The sequence below is a fragment of the Heterodontus francisci genome, unplaced genomic scaffold (assembly GCF_036365525.1).
Source record: "Heterodontus francisci isolate sHetFra1 unplaced genomic scaffold, sHetFra1.hap1 HAP1_SCAFFOLD_2064, whole genome shotgun sequence".
Taxonomy (NCBI): domain Eukaryota; kingdom Metazoa; phylum Chordata; class Chondrichthyes; order Heterodontiformes; family Heterodontidae; genus Heterodontus; species Heterodontus francisci.
This window is the reverse complement of record NW_027141534.1, coordinates 5,333-21,872: the sequence shown is the minus strand read 5'-3', so window position 1 is coordinate 21,872 and position 16,540 is coordinate 5,333. Positions and strand designations below refer to the sequence as shown.

General features: G+C 48.1%; 1 protein-coding gene across 1 annotated transcript; it reads left to right on the top strand.

Annotated features, from left to right (window-relative positions):
* Positions 1-1,695: 1,695 nt before the first annotated feature.
* On the top strand, positions 1,696-16,155 carry LOC137363994 (lysosomal acid phosphatase-like; the record flags this gene model as incomplete). Its single annotated transcript, XM_068027489.1, has 4 exons — positions 1,696-1,794; positions 10,165-10,260; positions 15,465-15,551; positions 16,003-16,155. Coding segments are annotated over exons 2-4 (306 nt in total), but the record flags the coding sequence as incomplete, so codon positions are not given.
* Between the last annotated feature and the right edge of the window lie 385 nt (positions 16,156-16,540).

Below are 16,540 nucleotides of genomic sequence, written 5' to 3'. Positions count from 1 at the left end.
CTGCACCATCAAATTCAGCAATGATATCCTGTTGTGCACTGACTGTGCAAAATTCTCACACACTTGCCCAATGTTCAAACAGTACTCACCAGCTTTGTAAATTGAGAGGCCCACCCCTGATCCCCTCTGAAGGTGTGACGCTCCCTCGGTACTGCCCCTCCAACCTTGCAGCACTCCCTCAGTGCTGGCCCTCCAACAGTGCGGCACTTCCTCAGTACTGCCCCTCCGACAGTGCGGCGCTCCCTCAGTACAGAATTACAGTATCAGCCAAAATTCTGTCCTCCGGTCTCTGGAGTGGGTCTTACACCCCTGACCTGCTTACTGTGAGACCAGAGCGCAACTTAAGGCTAACGTAACCACCAAAGGGACTGAAGGAATTTGGGAATAGATGACTCAGATTGATACAGCACCAGGGGTATTGATGGAATTAAGGCCGCAGACTCGGAGATGTCATCAGGAATTGAAGAGGGTGGTGTTGGTTTTTGGAGCAGTGCTTGGCTCATCCAGCTCCTGAAAATGTAGATGGAAGTTATGCCAAACCTTTGTAAAACACTGGTTAGGCCTCAATTGAAGTATGATGTTCAATTCTGGGCACCACACTTTAGGAAGGATGTCAAGGCCTTGGAGAGGGTGCAGAAGAGATTTACTGGAATGGTACCAGGGATGTGGAATGACCTCAGTTACCTGGAATAGCTGAAGTTGTTCTTCTTGGACCAGAGAAGGTTAAAGAGAGATTAAATGGAGGTGTTCAAAATTATGAAGGGCATTGGTGGAGTGAATAGGAGGGAACTGATTCCACTGGTTGGAGTTTTAGTAACCAGGAAACACAAATTTAAGATAATTGGTGAAAGAACTGAAAGGGAGATGGGAATTTTCTTTCAACAGAGAGCTTAGCCTGGCTACACACTGCAGTCATGCAAATGAGCAGGCAACATATAGTTTGCATATTGCCTGCATTAGAACAAATAGATGCAGTTAATCACACTGTGATTCTCGTGACAGTTTTCAGGGGCTGTCCAGTTTTACCCCCCCGCTATCTACAATGAATAGAGAACATAAGCTATGGAAACCACAAGCCTTCCTTTAGTTTTTAAAACTTCCTTCTTTAGTGTCCTTATCTGTCTGAGTTAACTGATCCTTTCATATCTGTGTTCTCAGCCTTAGTGCTTCATATCGGAAGGAAGTTGTAGGAGGAATTTGTCTGAAAATAATCTAACCCTCAGTGTCCAGGCAGTTTTCACAACGTGGTGTTTTGTGTTGAAAGTGGGTGGTGCCAGTAGATTAGTATGAGCTTTGAGCCGAAGGGTGAGGGAGGGGTGTCTGACTGAAGGGAGGGTGGGGTTGGGCAAGAGGGTGAGGAATATGAAGAGAGAAAGTTGCCCCATAATATTGCAAAATGCCAGCCTCTGATACAGGGACTGTGTATGACCCACAGTACTGTGAAGGAGCATGACCTGTACTACAGGGAGAGGGGCATAGTGAGGAGTGAAGCAGGGGTCATGCAGTTGCTGACAACTGCAAAAGGGCATGCATGGCTGTTTCAGGGCAGTTGGGATGGCCCATGATAGGCAGTGGGCAGCGTTCAGTGTCTCTATAAGGCAAGACCAGCATCAAGATCACGAGTGAACCGCTAAGCATTCACTTCCTGTTTCTTGGCTCAGTGCCTGAAACACTGAACAGAAGCCAACTTTAGTGTATGACTTCTTGCTATGTTGTGCAAGTGGAGTGCTATCCAGCATCTGGGACACCCGCCAATTGAAACCAGCCACAGTGACCAAACAAAAAAGTGCAAAGGTGTGCTGTTCCTTTTTATACTTTGGAATGAACAAGCTGGTGTGAAGTGGCATTAGAAGTGCTTGTTGAGAGCAGAGCTGTGAGGCGAGGTGGGGTGGGTTAAATGGGCCCTGCATGGTACTTTGAGGCACTTAAACTGTGTTCAATTCTGTTCGCCATATTATAAAAAAAGGATATGGGGCTACGTGTGGGTGCGGAGGCGAACGCGATTTGAAGATTCCGTTCACAGAGGTTGGCATTGCGACCTGCCGCTTCCAGAATGCAATGTAATTTTTAAAGGGAGACTGGCAGCAAGGGAACGGGTCGGGCTCATTAAAGAGCTCATTAACAGGCTTTCCAGTAGCAGGGAGCAATTTTTAAAGGCTGGGAATTTGGGAAATGCCATGGTGGAAACAGACGGGGTTGTGAAGATGTGAGCAAGTGGAGGGACATGAGGGCTATGAGAAGGGCTGATTCAATTGGTTCAGAGGCAGCAAATAAAGCTTATCTGCTTCAGATGTGTCTCCGTGTGGGTGCTGCTGGAAGAGTTTAATGTCACAGTGGAGAGTGGCAGGAAACTGGAGAGGAACGTGAGCCTGCTGGTATCACAGGGGCAGCTGGGGGTGCAGGGGAAGGCCTGGTGAATGTACAGTTCCCAGCTGAGGGAGTTCAGATTGGAACCGGCGACTCTGAAATTGGACAGAGCAGCCAGGATGAGCTGCGGCAGATGCAACCTCCTGAACAGCGGGAGGTCAGAGGAGCATAGCAGGAGTTGCAAAGGGTGCTCCTCACCACCAGCAATCCCCCACCCCGTTTCCTTATGGGAGCCCCATTCAGAGGCACAGAGGTGAAACCACTAATGCCACCTGCTCAGTGGGCCAACCATTGAGCAGGTTATCGGGTTTGTGAAGATGTGATTCCAGTGCCTGGATCGGTCAGGTGGCACCTTCCAATACCCTCCTGCAAGGATCTCAGTCAGTCTGGTGGTTTGCTGCACTCTCCATAACATGGCCCTCCAGAGAGGTGTGGACCTTGAGGACAGTGACGGCCTGGAAGGAAACAGCTAATCAGCAGGGGAACAGGAGGTAAGAGAGGAGGGGGAAGAGGAGGCAGAGGGGGATAACTCTGAACAGAGAGGTTCCCCTGCTGCGTGGTGAGGTGGCCTCCTCCTGCCACCCTCTGGGAAGAGGACCTCCCTCATCTCCCTCACAGCCTCCAGCATTAGATCCAGATCAGCATTGATGAAGTGAGGGTTTGCCCTCCTCTAGTGCCAGGCCTCCAGCTTGATTGGCTTGAACCCTTCTTGAACACGCTCTTCTGACTCAGGTGTGGCAGACTCTCTCTCCTTCCCTTGTGATTGATGGCTGCCCACAGCAAGTGGAAAACAATTTACTTTGAGACCTGGTGGGAAGTGGGATGGTTCATTTGTAGATGGAAGGGTTAAAAAGTGTAACTTGGACGGAACATTTTACTGATGAACTGATGACATAAGCTAAGCTGTAGAGACTGAGGACGTTTTTAAACACTGCTCTGTGCAGTTAGCTGCTCAGCTAGGTCAAGGTAGCAGTTTTGCTGTTGGCTCCAGCATCCCTGAACCAGGAAGAGGAAAGATCAGCCAGGTTCTTGCTCCTGATCACTATGCAGTGACACCAGTCGGAAAGCTGTTCCTAATGTCTGTTCTAAATTTACTTTTCATCTGTTTAAAATATAATTTCTCTTGTTGCAACTTTACTGACTGAATTGGAGTAATACTGTGGGTTAAGCTCTGTCCCACTTTAATATGATTTACTCTGTTGGGATATTCTTGTTTTCCTTTCCCCCGCCCACCTAACTAACTCTTCCCTCCTGATTGACGAGTTCTAACCATGCCCCATAGTTCACCCATTATACACGGTGTTCAGATGTTTACCCCACCCCCCATCGCCAATGCAGGTATACGCTTTAGATTTTTTGGTCCAGTTTTGGCAGCTAAACAGGTGTAGAGCAGGCAGCTGTGGGCAAGTAGCCCTTTAAAGGCTACTTTACAATGGCCGATTGACAAACTTAAAGGGACCTGCCATTTAAAGGTAAGTGGACGCACATGGAGTCCAAAATATTGGAAGCCTTTACAAAGATTGTTTGTTTAAAAATAGCAATGGTGGAACTCTGTGGCTGAAAAGATAAATGTGATGGGCAGGACACAGCACCTAACTTCAAGGCTGGCGAAGATGAGGGATGAGGTGCCAAATGAGGTGGTAGTGAGGAGAATGGTATTGGTTTCCACTGTCCACAAAGCACAGTATTTGCAGCCTATAAAGAGGCAGGGTAAAGCAGACCCTTGCTCCTGCTGGCAGTGCAAGCTGCATATTAGTTGCAGGTGTCCTAGATGGCAAGGCCCTCATTTGGCTGCCTGGTGACCTGTAGCCCGGCTAGCCAGTTCCATAAAGTCATTGCCAGGTAGGTGGGTGTCTGTCTCTAGATACAGGTTTGTCTGCTTCTGGGGCAACCTAATCTGCCTGGCAGTCAAGCATCAGGAGTACAGGAGAATACTAGTTGTATTACTGGACTAGAGGCCTGGACTAATGATCTGGAGACATAAGTTCAACAGCAGCTGGAGAATTTAAATTTGGTTAATGAAATAAATCTTCAGTAAAAAGCTAGTATCAGTAATGATGCCCATGAAATTACTGAATTGTCATTAAAAAAATCCATACGGTTCACTAATGTCCTTTAGGGAAGGAAATGTGCTGTCCTCACCCAGTCTGGCCCGCAGCATTGAGGTTGACTCACAGCCAGTGTTCTCTGTCAGCTGCACGCAGGCGCAACTGTGCATTAACGTACCCTGTGCAGGCAGATCACCAGTTGTCCCCTTTAAGATACTGTGCATGTGCAGCTACACCAAGAAATTTAAAGGCACTGAAATGAACAGGCTCAGCACAATGAAAAATAGTCAGAGGTGGTATTGCTCTTAACCGTCCTCTGAAATGGCCGAGCAAACACTTGGTTGCATTTCAAGGGCAGTGGGGATGGGCAATAAATGCTGATCTTGCCAGCAACACCAACTTCTCATAAACGAATAAAAAAAAAGTTCCCTCTTTTGCTTTTCATTCCCTCTTTTGGAAACCCAGTCTCCAAACAATGGTGGTACCACAACACAGAACTTATAGATATTGTTAGATTTTTGTTCGGGATGTTACAACCAGGTGAGAAAGATGTCTGGGGGTCTCTTTCAGCCTTCCCCTGTCTTATTGTAACAGGGTTTTAATTTTAAACACACTGTGTTTTGAGCTCCCCTTTTGTTGAATCCTTCACCACTTTCCAATTATAAGGCAGAGAAATGAGCACAACCAGGTTTTCTCAGGTGTAAAGAAGAAAAGTGACATTTATTAAAACTTAAACTCTAATTCTGTTCACGCCTACGGATACACGCCACGTCCCACGCTAGCATGCATACGTGATACGCACATTCAAGTAGAGACAGAAAAGGGCAGAAGAAAAATAGTGGAGAGGTTTGAGGCAATATCTGAAGAGTTTTTTGTTACTGTATTGTGAGCTCACCGTCGTCCTTGCTTGTAGGTAGTCTTGCTTTTCTTTGGGGCCCAGTATTCTTCTTAAACCTTGTTCACTGTAGGAGACTTTTCTCTCTATTCTCTCAATAGTTTCCGAAGCTGGTGAGAGCGAGATGAGAGCAGACAGGAGAGAGGTCTTTTCAGTCTGGGAGCAAACAGCTTTCTGAGTTCAAATTCTTTGTGGCAAGTTCAAATTCAAAAAACTCCAACAGCCAGTTAGTCATGTGACTAATATATAATAAAAGCAAAATACTGCAGATGCTGGAAATCTGAAATGAAAACGAAATGCTGGAAATACTCAGCAGGTCTGGCAGCATCTGTGGAGAGAGAAGCAGAGTTAACGTTTCAGATCAGTGACCCTTCATCAGAACTGGAAAAGGTTAGAAATGTAATAGGTTTTAAGCAAATAAAGCAGGTGTGAGGCAAGAGATAACAAAAGAGAAGGTGTTAATAGGACAGGGTCACAGAGAATAACTGACCAGAAGGTCATGGAGCAAAGGCAAACGGTATGTTAATGGTGTGCTGAAAGACAAAGCGTTAGTGCAGAGAGGGTGTTAATTGACAACCCTGGCCAAAAGCACGAACATGAAAAGAAACAGTGGGTAGGCACTTGGTCATATGACTAAACTGGTCTGATCACGTCTTCTGTGTATTGGGGAAGCAGGGACTGGTTCCTTTGTTCCAACACTATCTGCTAGTATGCCAAAAAGGTATTTCCGGCGAGGGCCCTGGCTTTTCCTTGTGACAGGCCCTCTTTTCTTACCAGCAACAATTTTAAGTTTAATGTCCATATGGTGAAAATATGTGCCTCATTCTTAGCAGGTGGGAGCCTGCATGACATGGGTTACAGAACCAAGGTGGGTGGGTTGTTGGTTGGCATCCTTCTAGCTATGAAAGATGATGGACACGCAGCAAATAATCCATTTAAGTGGGGTGTCTTCTCTTGGTGCACCTTTGTGAAGGCCAATCCTTGAGAGGCAGGTTTTGCCACAAGTGCTGCATGTGAAGTTGCCAAGTGATGCTATAAGTTTTTATTTTTGACGTTAACGCCTGTTGCCAAGCTGCTGTAACAACTGGTCGTTGTGGTAGAGTACATCAGTCCACAAGATGTGTTGCCATTTGCCTCTTTTACCAGCTAGTGACTGTCAAGTGCAATAGTCAACATTCAGGGCCTTCATATTATGCTTGCAAGCATCCTTGAAGCAGAGCTTCGAGTGCCCCACTGGCCGTCTGGCCCCGGCTACCTCACCATACAGAAGGTCCTTGGGTAAACGACCGTCTTCCGTCCTGCAGACGTGTTTGATCCACTGAAGCCGCCTGTTTGGTTAGTGTCAACACACCAAGGTGGGTAGATGGATTTAAGGTACAGGTCAGCCAGGATCTAATTGTATAATGGAACAGACTTGAGGGGCTGAATGTCCTACTCCTGTTTCTATGACCAGCTAAGCGGAAACAGGATGTGAAGGGAAATGGGGGAGGTAGGGGGTGGATGTTACTGAAATACTCAAGAATGCTGCATGCAGATCTTGGTACAGGGCTGTTTAAATGCATCTCCACAAATAACATCTCTAGCCCTGTATCTAAGGCTGGCGAGATGTATATTTAAATAGTATCAGGAGGTAGTGTGAGACCGGGGAGAGGGGTTGTGTGGAGTGTCACGGGTCAATGTGAGACCGGGGAGAGGGGTTGTGTGGAGTGTCACGGGGGTCAGTGTGAGACTGGGGAGAGGGGTTGTGTGGAGTATCACAGGGGTCAGTGTGAGACCGGGGACCACTGTGATTCTGCACACAACCCGTCTCCCCGGTCTCACACTGACCCCTGTGACACTCCACACAACTCCTCTCCCCGGTCTCACACTGACCCCTGTGACACTCCACACAACCCCTCTCCCTGGTCTCACACTGACCCCCGTGACACTCCACACAACCCCTCTCCCCGGTCTCACACTGACCCCCGTGACACTCCACACAACCCCTCTCCCCGGTCTCACACTGACCCCCGTGACACTCCACACAACCCCTCTCCCCAGTCTCACACTGACCCCCGTGACACTCCACACAACCCCTCTCCCCGGTCTCACACTGACCCCCGTGACACTCCACACAACCCCTCTCCCCGGTCTCACACTGACCCGTGACACTCCACACAACCTGTCTCCCCGGTCTCACACTGACCCCTGTGACACTCCACACAACCCCTCTCCCCGGTCTCACACTGACCCGTGACACTCCACACAACCCGTCTCCCCGGTCTCACACTGACCCCCGTGACACTCCACACAACCCCTCTCCCCGGTCTCACACTGACCCCCGTGACACTCCACACAACCCCTCTCCCCGGTCTCACACTGACCCCCGTGACACTCCACACAACCCCTCTCCCCAGTCTCACACTGACCCCCGTGACACTCCACACAACCCCTCTCCCTGGTCTCACACTGACCCGTGACACTCCACACAACCCGTCTCCCCGGTCTCACACTGACCCCCGTGACACTCCACACAACCCGTCTCCCCGGTCTCACACTGACCCCCGTGACACTCCACACAACCCCTCTCCCCAGTCTCACACTGACCCCCGTGACACTCCACACAACCCGTCTCCCCGGTCTCACACTGACCCGTGACACTCCACACAACCCGTCTCCCCGGTCTCACACTGACCCGTGACACTCCACACAACCCGTCTCCCCGGTCTCACACTGACCCCCGTGACACTCCACACAACCCCTCTCCCCAGTCTCACACTGACCCCCGTGACACTCCACACAACCCCTCTCCCCGGTCTCACACTGACCCCCGTGACACTCCACACAACCCCTCTCCCCAGTCTCACACTGACCCCCGTGACACTCCACACAACCCCTCTCCCCGGTCTCACACTGACCCCCGTGACACTCCACACAACCCGTCTCCCCGGTCTCACACTGACCCCCGTGACACTCCACACAACCCCTCTCCCCGGTCTCACACTGACCCCCGTGACACTCCACACAACCCCTCTCCCCAGTCTCACACTGACCCCCGTGACACTCCACACAACCCGTCTCCCCGGTCTCACACTGACCCCCGTGACCCTCCACACAACCCGTCTCCCCGGTCTCACACTGACCCCCGTGACCCTTCACACAACCCGTCTCCCCGGTCTCACACTGACCCCCGTGACACTCCACACAACCCCTCTCCCCGGTCTCACACTGACCCCCGTGACACTCCACACAACCCGTCTCCCCGGTCTCACACTGACCCGTGACACTCCACACAACCCGTCTCCCCGGTCTCACACTGACCCGTGACACTCCACACAACCCCTCTCCCCGGTCTCACACTGACCCCCGTGACACTCCACACAACCCCTCTCCCCGGTCTCACACTGACCCCCGTGACACTCCACACAACCCCTCTCCCCAGTCTCACACTGACCCCCGTGACACTCCACACAACCCCTCTCCCCGGTCTCACACTGACCCCCGTGACACTCCACACAACCCCTCTCCCCAGTCTCACACTGACCCCCGTGACACTCCACACAACCCCTCTCCCCGGTCTCACACTGACCCCCGTGACACTCCACACAACTCCTCTCCCCGGTCTCACACTGACCTGAGATTCTCCACTAATAACTATGTCCCAATCAGTACAATGATGAGTTCTGCCACTTCCTCTTTTGTAGCATCTTTGGAGAAATCAGAGGGAATTGTCAGGTTGAATGTTCTGATCCTGAATGCAGCCAGGCTGTTTCTGATTTAGGTCTTACTGATGCTGCACAACCCTACTGTTACTTTGTGTTAGGCCAGTGGAACTGTGGTGTGTTAGCAAATTGGTTTCACACTTGCAGCACCCAAAGTATTTTTGCTAGTTCTCCTGTTTGGAGGGTAAAATTGTCCAAAGCTCTTCAGTCTCTCAGGTGTCACTCTTTTCCACAACTCCATGTTTGAACACACTGTGGTGCAAGTTCAAGGGGTCGGATGGCCTACTCCTCCTATTTCTTATGTTCTAATCCCTCCAATCAGGTTCTTGCCCCTGCCACAACACTGAAATGGTCCCCATCAATGTCATAAACAACATCCTGTGAGACTGTGACCAAGGTAAAGTATCCCTCCTCTTCTTCGTCAACCTGTCTTCAGCCTTTTTCACAGTTGATCACATCATTATCCTCGAACACCTCTGCTCCACGTCGAGCTGGGTTGGATTGCACCTCACCTAGTTCTATTGCTGTCAACTCAGGCATAGCTAGGAGATACCTACAATGACTTTTCTTCCCACTGCTGCACCATTACCTCCAACGATGTATCCTCTGACCCCTCCATCTGCTCATTTCGCACTGCCCCTTGACGACATCATCCAAAAACCCATCCAGTTTCCCCCCACCCCCCCCCCCCCCCACACACACACACACACACACACTCCCCCCACCCCTCACCCCTTCACATGCATTCTGACAGGAGAGGTGTTCCCAGAGGATGCTGTGTGAGTGGTCAATGTGCGCAATTGTGGGTCATACTGGGGAATCTGGATTCTCAGTGCTGAGGATCTCAGCTGGGAGACGACACCCAGCATTACCTCATCATCACCTCTCTCGACCCGCCACTGTCTCTAATTTGTCATATGGCTCCTCTGATAGCCAGTACTGGATAAGCAGAAATTTACACCAAATATATATTGGCAGGACAGAAGCCCTCTTTCTCCTTATCCACCACCCCACCTTTCTCCTCTCCATCCACAACCACCTCCCCCCCACTCTCCCAGGACCTGAATGTAACTGGCGATGCAACAATAAAGCTTTAAATTATTATAGCATTCGGAGAGTCTGCACTCTCTTACTTCAGTAACTGTATTCCCAGGTTTATCGCCATGGAGACCGATCACCTGCCATGACATACCCAACGGATCCGTATACAGAGAAGGACTGGCCCCAAGGCTTCGGGCAGCTTACCCAGGTCAGTGATCGCTCTCATCTCTCTCGCTGTCTCTCGTTCGCACGCGCGTGCATACACACACACATGCACACGCACTCCCCCCACCCCTTCACAATCTCTCCTTCACATGCATTCTGACAGGAGAGGTGTTTCCACAGGGAGCTGTGTGAGTGCGCAGTTGTGGGTTATACTGGGGAATCTGGATTCTGCCTTTCATGGTGAGGTAGGTCAGTGCTGAGGATCTCAGCTGGGAGACTGTGTAAGCTGTGTTCACTTATTCCTGTTCTTCCATTTCTGTATTATTAACAGAGCTGTGAGATCATCTCTGCCTGTGCTCCTTGAAGTGCATTCAGTTTGGTATTTGAGGTCAGCTTGGGGAGGTACTGCTCCACACTTGAGCTTTGAACCCCAATAACTCACACCCTTCTGTACTTTCTCTCCCCTCCTCTCCTCCGCTGACCCTTGTAGGGGCTGCGGTCGCAAAGCTGCCACTCCCTCCCCCTCCCCATACCTCACCCAAGTGCCAGTTCTGGATGTGTTGAGACTGAGGGGGTTGAAACACCATGTGGTGCATTGCAGCCCAGCAGACTGCTATCACTGACTGACGTCCGAGCAGCAATGACTAGACGTCTGGAACCTTGAGTGGCCTCCCTTCCCTAGTCTAAGGGCACTGGGGTCAGTCTGGCCTCCCAATTATCACACCAGCTAGGAAGAAGCATGGCTTAAAAATGGTGAGGACTGGACACTTAATATTCAAGGATAAAAGAGAGGTGGGGTGCCAGTGCTGATTAGGGAAGATAGTGTCGCGTTGGAAAGAGAGAATGTCCTTCAGCGGGCAAGGACAGAATCCATTTGGTTAGAGTTGAGAAGCAATAAAGGTATGATTGGGCTACGGGGGATATTCTACAGACCTCTGAATAGTGAGAGAGATAGAAGAGCAAATCTGCAGGGAAATCACAGAGATGCATAAGAATTATAGAGTGGTGATATGGGGGACTTTAATTACCCAGTATCGATTGGGTAAAGGGTAAGGAGGGGGGGGAATTTCTGAAATGTGTTCAGGAGAAATTCCTTAACCAGTATGTTCTCAGTCCAATGAGGAAGGAGACATTGCTGGATCTGGTGCTGGGGAATGAAGTGGACCAAGTGTTTGTGGGGACACTTGGGTAACAGTGATCATTGTATCATAAGGTTTAGATTAGTAATAGAGAAGAGCAAGGAACAATCTAAAGTAGAACTTCTAAATTGCAAATAGGGCAAACTGCAATGGGATGAGAGCCAATGTAAAATGGAACCAAAGTTTGACAGGAAAAGCAATAATGGAACAATGGGTGTTCTTTAAGGAGGAGATGTTTCAGGTCCAGGCTAGGTACATTCCAACAATCAACAATGGCAAAAGGTAAAGGAGCCACAGCCAAGGCTCTTTGGATGATGTGGGCGATAGAAAATATGATGAAACAGAAAAGAGGGTATATGATGCATGTCAGGTGAATTTATTCAAGTGAGAATCAGGTTGTGATGTCCTCAGGACTTGAGTAAGGTTTAGCCAAGTTTGGTATAGGATATAAGTCAAAGAGAAAGAGAGACAAAGACTGCAGCAGTTGAACATAAAGGCTTCTTCATTTATTCTGTCTGTTTTAGTTTCACTTTCACTTTGCTAGCATGTGTGTGTTCTATAGCAGCCTCCAGAGTACACAATGCACAATGCAATTGCAATTTCAAAACACGACAACACTACACATGCCAAATACAATAAGCTGAGAGGGGAAGTGAAGATGAAAATTAGACTGGCAAAGAGAGAATATGAGAATAGAATGGCAGTTAACATAAAAGGAAACCCAAAAATCTTCTACAAGCATGTAAATAATAAATGGGTAGTAAGAGGTGGTGTGGGGCCTATTAGGGACAGAGAGGGTGATATATGCTTGGAAGCACAGGGTAAGGCTAGAATACTTAATGTACTTAATGAGTACTTTGCATCAGTGTTTACTAAGGAGGAGGATGCTGACAAAATATCGGTGGAAGTGGCGATGATAGAGGTAATGTCTGGGGTGAAAATAGATAGACAGGATGTGCTGGAAAGGCTGGCTATGTTAGAGTAGATAAGTTGCCTGTTCCAGATGGCTTGCATCCCAGATCGCTAAGGCAGGTGAGGGTGGAGATAATGGAAGAGCTTGCCATAATCTTGCACTCCTCCCTAAATACGGAGTTGGTGGCAGGGGGTGTGGGGGCTGGGGAAGGTGGGTGCCAGAGGGTTGGAAAGTAGCAAATATGACACTCTTGTTCAAGAAGGGGTGTAAGGACATTCCTAGTAACTAGACGCCAGTCAGTTTAACATCAGTTGTGGGTAAGGTTTTGGAAACAATAATCAAGGAAATAATTAACACTCACTTCGGAGAGGTTTGATTTATTAATTAAGGAGAGCCAGCACAGATTTGTAAAAGGCATAATAAAAGAAAGAAATGCTGGAAATACTCAGCAGGTCTGGCAGCATCTGTGGAGATAGAAGCAGAGTTAACGTTTCAGGTCAGTGACCCTTCATCAGAACCGGCAAAGGTTAGAAATGTAATAGGTTTTAAGCAAATAAAGCAGAGTTGGGGCAAGAGATAACAAAAGGGAAGGTGTTGATAGGACAAGGTCACAGAGAATAACTGACCAGAAGGTCATGGAGCAAAGGCAAACGGTATGTCAATGGTGTGGTGAAAGACAAAGTGTTAGTGCAGAGAGAATGTTAATTGACAGAAAAATAAAACAGCCTGGCCCAAAGCACAAACATGAAAAAAAAAACAGTGGTTAGGCACATGGTAAAAAAATGAATGAGGAAACAAACAAAGAAAAAAAGAAAAATGAAACAAATAACTATAAAAATAAAAAGGGGGGGCCCGTCATGCTCTGAAATTGTTAAATAATTTCAGAGCGTGACGGGCCCCGTTTTTTATTTTTAGTTCTTTTTTCTTTTTTTTTTGATTTGTTTATTTTATTTTGGTTTGTTTCATTGTTCCGTTTTTTACCATGTGCCTACCCACTGTTTTTTTCATGTTTGTGCTTTGGGCTAAGCTATTCTATTTTTCTGTCAATTAACACTCTCCCTGCACTGACACTTTGTCTTTCACCACACCATTGACATACTGTTTGCCTTTGCTCCATGACCTTCTGGTCAGTTATTCTCTGTGATCTTGTCCTATCAACACCTCTTTGCTTATCTCTTGCCCCACCTCTGCTTTATTTGCTTAAAACCAGTGGTTAGCACCACAGCCTCACAGCTCCAGCGATCTGGGTTCAGTTCTGGGTACTGCCTATACGGAGTTTGCAAGTTCTCCCTGTGACCGTGTGGGTTTCCACTGGGTGCTCCAGTTTCCTCCCACAGCCAAAGACTTGCAGGTTGATAGGTAAATTGACCATTGTAAATTGCCCCTAGTGTCGGTAGGTGGTAGGAGAATTCAGAGAAGGTGGGGGAAGGTAGGGAATATGTGATTAATGTAGGATTCGTATAAATGGGTGGTTGATGGTGAGCACAGACTCAGTGGGCCGAAGGGCCTGTTTCAGTGCTGTATCACTCTATGACTACATTTCTAACATTTGCCAGTTCTGATGAAGGGTCACTGACTTGAAACGTTAGCTCTGCTTCTCTCTCCACAGATGCTGCCAGACCTGCTGATTATTTCCAGAATTCCTTGTTTTTATTTCAGATTTCCAGCATCTACAATATTTTGCTTTTATTATATTGTAAAAGGTGGATCTTGCGTGACGAATCTAATTGATCTTTTTGATGAAGTAACAGAGACGTTTGATGAAGGGAATGCGGTGGATGTTGTCCAAATGGATTTTAAGAAAGCGTTTGACGAAGTACCACATAAAAGACTGGTTAACAACATTCAGGCTGTGAAATAGGAGGGTCAGTGTTAGCTTGGTTAAAAAATTGGCTTAAGGACAGAAAACTGAGTTTTAGCAAATGGTTGTTTTTCAGACTGGAGGATGGTAGACAGTGGTGTTCCTCAAGGGTCAGTGCTGGGACTTGCTGCTTTTTTTAATATTTATAAGTGAATTGGATATTAGAATCCAAAACAACATTTCACAATTTGCCGATAATACTAAACTTGGAGGAGTAGCAAACAGTGAGGATGATATGAACCACTTGCAACAGGATATAGATAGGCTAGCAGAATGGGCAGATAAGTGGAAGATGGAATTTAATACAGAGAAGTGTGAGGTGGTAAATTTTGGCAGAAGGGATAGGTGAGTCAGTATATACTTAATAGCTCAGTTCTGAAGAGTGTGCAAGAACAGAAGGACCTGGGGGTTCATGTGCATCGATCTTTGAAGGTGGCAGGACATATTGAGAGAGTGGTTAGGAAAGCATATGAGATCTTGGGCTTCATAAGTAGGGGCATACAGAAGCAGGGAAGTTATGCTGAACCTTTATAAAGCTCTGGTTAGATCCCAACTAGAGTATTGTATCTAGTTCTGGTCACCACATTAGGAAGGATGTGAGGCTCCTTGAGAGGGTGCAGAGGAGATTTAGCAGAATGGTTCCAGGGATGAGGGATTTTATCGACAAGGTTAGTTTGGAGAAGCTGGGGTTGTTCTCTTTGGAGCAAACACGATTGAGGCGAGATTTGATAGAGGTGTACAAGATTTTGACAGGCTTAGATAAGTTAGACAAGGAAAAACTGTTCCTGTTAGCTTATGGTACAAGGCTTATGGGACACAGATTGAGGGTTTCAGGCAAGAGATGCAGGGGGAATGTGAGGAAGAACATTTTCTACACAGCGACTGGAAATGACCTGGAACTCGCTGCCCATGAGGGTGGTGGAAGAGGAGACAATCAATGATTTCAAAAGGAAATTGGATGGGCAGTTGAAGGAAGTAAACCAGCAGGGCTATGTGGATTAATGGGGGTGTGGGACTGACTGGATTGCTCCACAGAGAGCCAGCAAGGACTGGATGGGCTGAATAGCCTCCTTCTTTGCCGTAATGACTGTATAAGAGCTAACCCATACCCAGCACAGAGTGGGGATGGATGCTGGGATCTACTGTCTATCCTCACTCCAGGCAGTGCATGTACTCATAGCTGCTGGGGAAATGCCCCTCCAGTATGTTGGGCTGGATCTGGATTGTGAACCTGTTGTTGAGGTGGATCTCACAGTTGTGGTCATTGTGGATTGAACTCTGGTGCTGACTTCTCTCCTCCAGTAATGACCAGGATTTCTACTGCTCTTCCGTAGGTTGGGATGAGGCAGCACTACGAGTTGGGCCAGTACCTGCGACGTCGTTACAAAGACTTCCTCAACTCCTCGTACGACCGGCATCAGGTGAGGGACTGAGTTGAGAGTGAAGGGGCCAGAGGCTGAGTGAGCATCTGAGCAAAGGAATGAGGGACTGAGTTAGCAGGTTAATGAAGGGTGAGGGCCTGAATGAGGGGTGAGTGAAGCATGAGGGCTGAGCTGCTGAATGAAAGGGAGGGGGAGGGTCTGGGTAAGGGCCTGTGTGCAACGTAACTTAAAAGGAATCGGTTAGGAGCAAGAAGGGAAATCAAGTGCAGCTGTCTCACTCAAAGCATAATGGAGTTGTGCAGTATGTTCCCAGGAAAGGGCACTAAAGCAGACAAAAATGGGACCCAGAAACAACTGGATGTGATTATGCAATGCAAGACCAATTTGAATTTGGTAAGAAGGTTGGTAGGTGTGATTGATCTTTCAACAAGAGACAGCTTGTTGGGCCGAATGTGCTTTTTGTGGCCCTGTTGTTTTCTCTCAACTGCAGATTTATGTTCGGAGTACGGATGTTGACCGAACTCTAATGAGTGCTGAGTCAGATCTCGCTGGTCTGTACCCACCGCACGGACATCAGATCTTCAATCCTGACGTCAACTGGCAACCAATTCCTGTGCATACAGTGCCGGAGAAATATGACAAGGTAAGTATCGGTAACACTGGGAGTGAAGAGCAACAGTACACTGCATGTGGGTACGATGGGGGAGGGGTGCAAGTCACACGGGTAGCGGGAGAGAGAATAATGTCCCTTAGGCTGGGACCGGAGATGAGAATAATGTCCCTTAACTGGGATTGGGGGTGAGAATAATGCCCCTTAACTGGGATTGGGGGTAAGAGTAATGTCCCTTAGGCTGGGACCTGGGGTGAGAATAATGTCCGTTACACCGGGACAGGGGGTGAGAATGATGTCCTTTAACTGGGATAGGGGTTGAGAATAATGTCCCTCAGGCTGGGACAGGGGGTTAGAATGATGTCCCTTAGGCTGGGACAGTGGGTGAGAATAATGTCCCTTAACTGGGATTGGGGGT